Genomic DNA, 3,353 nt, shown 5'->3' with positions numbered 1-3,353 from the left:
CCACGTTCTCAACATCAGATGAAACAAATTATAATCTATCTATGCAGATTTCACTCCAGAATCTGACTTGTCCTGCAATAATTATCGTCTGAAATCAGAATGTATTATTTAAATATTCACTCGTATTCCCATAGCCATCAGGGCTAAAGGCTCAAAAGCTTGAAAATGTGGTTAGTGTAGTCAGATCTCTGTAAACTGGTGCAGATATCATGCGGCAAATGGACTCCTTCAGTGCTGTAAATGGTTGAATTCACATTTTCTCTACTTTCTGTCATCTGCCATTTATCATTGACTTAATCTGCCCACAACTCCCTGTCCTTTGCTTGTTTTGCTATGCTGTCTTCACAACGTACCTTCCCATCTATCTTTGTATCATCAGCATATTTTATGGCAATGCATTCTATCACTTCAGCCAAGTCACTGAACTACATCGTGCATAACTAAGGGTGTAATACTGATCCCTATTGTATACCACTTGTCAATGCTGCCAACCTGAAACCAACTAACTTACACACTGTTTCTCTATTCCCTGTTGCCCTGCGATTATCTGTCCAAGCTGATATGTCATCCCCAACACCATGAGTTCTCACCTGGCATGGTAGTCTTTGATGTGCCACCTTGTTAAAGGCCTTTTGGAAATTGGAGTACATGACATCCACCAGATCCCCGTTTTAAATGAACGAATGAATGATTTATTGTAACATGTATTAACAAAACAGAGACAAGAGTTAACTGTGGCCATGTTCCAGTGCCATCTTTCATCTTGTTTTATAAAAAATTTATTCATGTTTCTTTTCTTGTTATTCCCACATGGAATCTCAATTCCCTGACAAATATCAGCAGAGGAACAGGGTATCCCAAATAATTTATTCTGAATGAGTGAATGATTTTTTGTTGCTTGTACTGAAAATAAAATTACAGAGAAAAGTGTTAATTGTCGCCATGCTCGAGTGTCATCTTTCATCTTGATTTACACAAATATATGTACGTTTCTTGTTGTATTCACAAAAAATTACTGATTATTTTAAAATGACAAAGATATTCCTCAGACTGTAGGTTATATCTGGACTTGCACTGGCTGTTGAGACTTATAAAGTGGCCATCGCAACCCAGTTGGTACAACATGAGCAAATGAAATCCATCATAATTAGACATTGGCATCGTCAAGTTAACTTCATTACAATTGAAAGGAAAACATGACTGCATTCTTCAACTCCTTTCTAAATCTCCTTTGTGTCACTGCATAAAGAAAAGTATTTGTGCAGCAGCTCAGGAGCTGCAGCATGAATCCCAATTCCCTGACAAATATTGGCAGAGGAATGGGATATCCCAAATAATCCAACCGCCTCAGAATCGAGCAAACCATGAACACGACCCACAGCAGAATGAAATTCCCTGAAATGACAAACAATAGAATCATGGATTTCCTTCGATTCTCCATCTCCGGATCACTGGAGGTCTCTCTGCTATTTCGACACTGGAGCCTCTTACGGGCACGGCTGGCCACTAAAATATTTTTGACTGTCAATGCATTGAAAAGTAGAATCAAAAGGAATGGGATAAATGGTGTTACAATGTAATGCACCAATTCCACGACAGTCCAAACCAGAGAAAAAGATACACCAAGTGTTACACGGCAAAACCAGGGACTGTTAGAAAGCCAATATTGACTTGAGTAGAGAAAATACCAGAAAACATTCTTTAAACAGCTGAGAACCGTTACTATTGCTAGAACCACAGCTGCTGTTTTCTCAGAGCAATACTTAGATCTTAGTTTCTGGCAACAAATGGCAACAAATCGATCAAAGGTGAAAGTGACTGTGAACCAGACAGAACAGTCTGTTGTGGCATAAAGCAAGACAGCATGAAAATTACAAACTCTTATGTCTCTTAAGAATAAGAATTGCTCTGCATAAACTATTGGAATCTGCCTCAATATCAGGTCAATGATAACAACAAGTAAATCTGCTACTGCCATGGCCACCAGATAGTGAGTAATGCACTTGGAGAGACCACACTTTCCTCTAGATAGGATAATGATTGTCACCATGTTTACTGTGAACAAAAAGAAAAGAACAAAATGATTTACCAACCAACTTATTGACTGATACAACCTTAATTGCATGTCTTTTGTACCTTCTGTTTTATAAAAAGCTCCCTGTCTCCAATGTCTCTATGAGAGGACTATATAAGAAATCTGATGGGCTTCCTCAGGAATAATACATCAGGTGACAAAAATTTGTATTGATATTCCTGCCAGTAATGAAAATGAGTAGAATCCGAGCAATATTATGTCATCAGATTGAGTTTTTCCTGAAAAATTAGAGTTGAGTTAGGTCATACCAGGGTGATGTAAAATAGAGATTTAACAAGGTGTGGAGCTGAATGAACACAGCAGGACAAGCAGCATCAGAGGTGCAAACGGGCTGGTATTTCGGGCCTAGACCCTTCTTCATAAAAAAAGATTTTCTGAAGAAGGGTTCAGGCCCAAAATGTCAGCCTTCGTGCTCCTCTGATGTTGCTTGGCCTGTTGTGTTCATTCAGTTCTACATCTTGTTATCTCAGATTCTCCAGCATCTGCAGTTCCGACTATCTCTGATGTAAAATAGAGCTTATTTGAAGAAAGAAAGAAAGAGAGCAAGAAAGAGAGAGAGAAAGAGAGAGAGAAAGAGAGAGAGAAAGAGAGAGAGAGAGAGAGAGAGAGAGAGAAAGAAAGTCTCAAAGCATCTCACTGTTGGTGAATTCTGCTTACCAACTGGTAACTGTAGCGATCTGACAACCTGCATTTACTTCTTGTAAAGCAGAGCATATTAATAACTATAAGTCGTTGGACAGACTAGGATGCTTCCTGCACTCCAGCTTGGAGTTCTCATGTTGCAGCTGACAATACACATACCCGGGACTCCAAATGCAGCCAAAATGGGGAAATAAATCTTCTGTACATCATGAACCACTCGTAAAATCTGCAGTTTTATCCAGAAACTGAGACCCATCTCTTGCTTTGCTGGAATAGCGTTGCTTCCTTTCTAAGGTTTGATCCCGATGTGATGTTCAATTTCTGACGGGCACATTGGGCGTGTGTAGGTTTCTTATAGCATTGAGATATGACAAGGTTTAAAACCTAGTCCCCTGTGGCTTTGGATTGCATACTGAACAAACAGATTACGTAGCGCTAAATCATTAAGTGGTCCTGTCTAGAAATCAGGTTAGAAATTTCACCTTTGCACAATCATACCGAGCCCTATAATTTTAGATTTTTTTTAAAAAAATTAATTTAAAAAATGAAAGTGACAGCGCATTGCATCAGGGCTCTGACCTACAAAAGTTCATTAACTTGTTCCAGTGATTTACCC

General features: G+C 39.0%; 1 protein-coding gene across 2 annotated transcripts; it reads right to left on the bottom strand.

Annotated features, from left to right (window-relative positions):
- Window positions 1-808: 808 nt before the first annotated feature.
- LOC125448830 (probable G-protein coupled receptor 139) lies at window positions 809-3,043 on the bottom strand. Of its 2 annotated transcripts, none has more exons than XM_048524399.1 (2): window positions 2,897-3,043; window positions 809-2,055 (listed from the first exon to the last, which is right to left on the bottom strand). In XM_048524399.1, exons 1-2 carry the CDS (start codon window positions 2,991-2,993, stop codon window positions 1,178-1,180), a joined length of 975 nt encoding a protein of 324 aa, XP_048380356.1. In that variant the 5' UTR covers window positions 2,994-3,043; the 3' UTR covers window positions 809-1,177. The 2 variants fall into 2 exon arrangements, with proteins under 2 accessions (XP_048380356.1, XP_048380357.1); XM_048524400.1 differs by lacking the exon at window positions 2,897-3,043 and adding an exon at window positions 2,753-2,828.
- Between the last annotated feature and the right edge of the window lie 310 nt (window positions 3,044-3,353).

This window comes from Stegostoma tigrinum, chromosome 45 (genome assembly GCF_030684315.1).
Source record: "Stegostoma tigrinum isolate sSteTig4 chromosome 45, sSteTig4.hap1, whole genome shotgun sequence".
NCBI lineage: Eukaryota > Metazoa > Chordata > Chondrichthyes > Orectolobiformes > Stegostomatidae > Stegostoma > Stegostoma tigrinum.
This window is presented reverse-complemented; position numbering and strand designations above follow the sequence as displayed.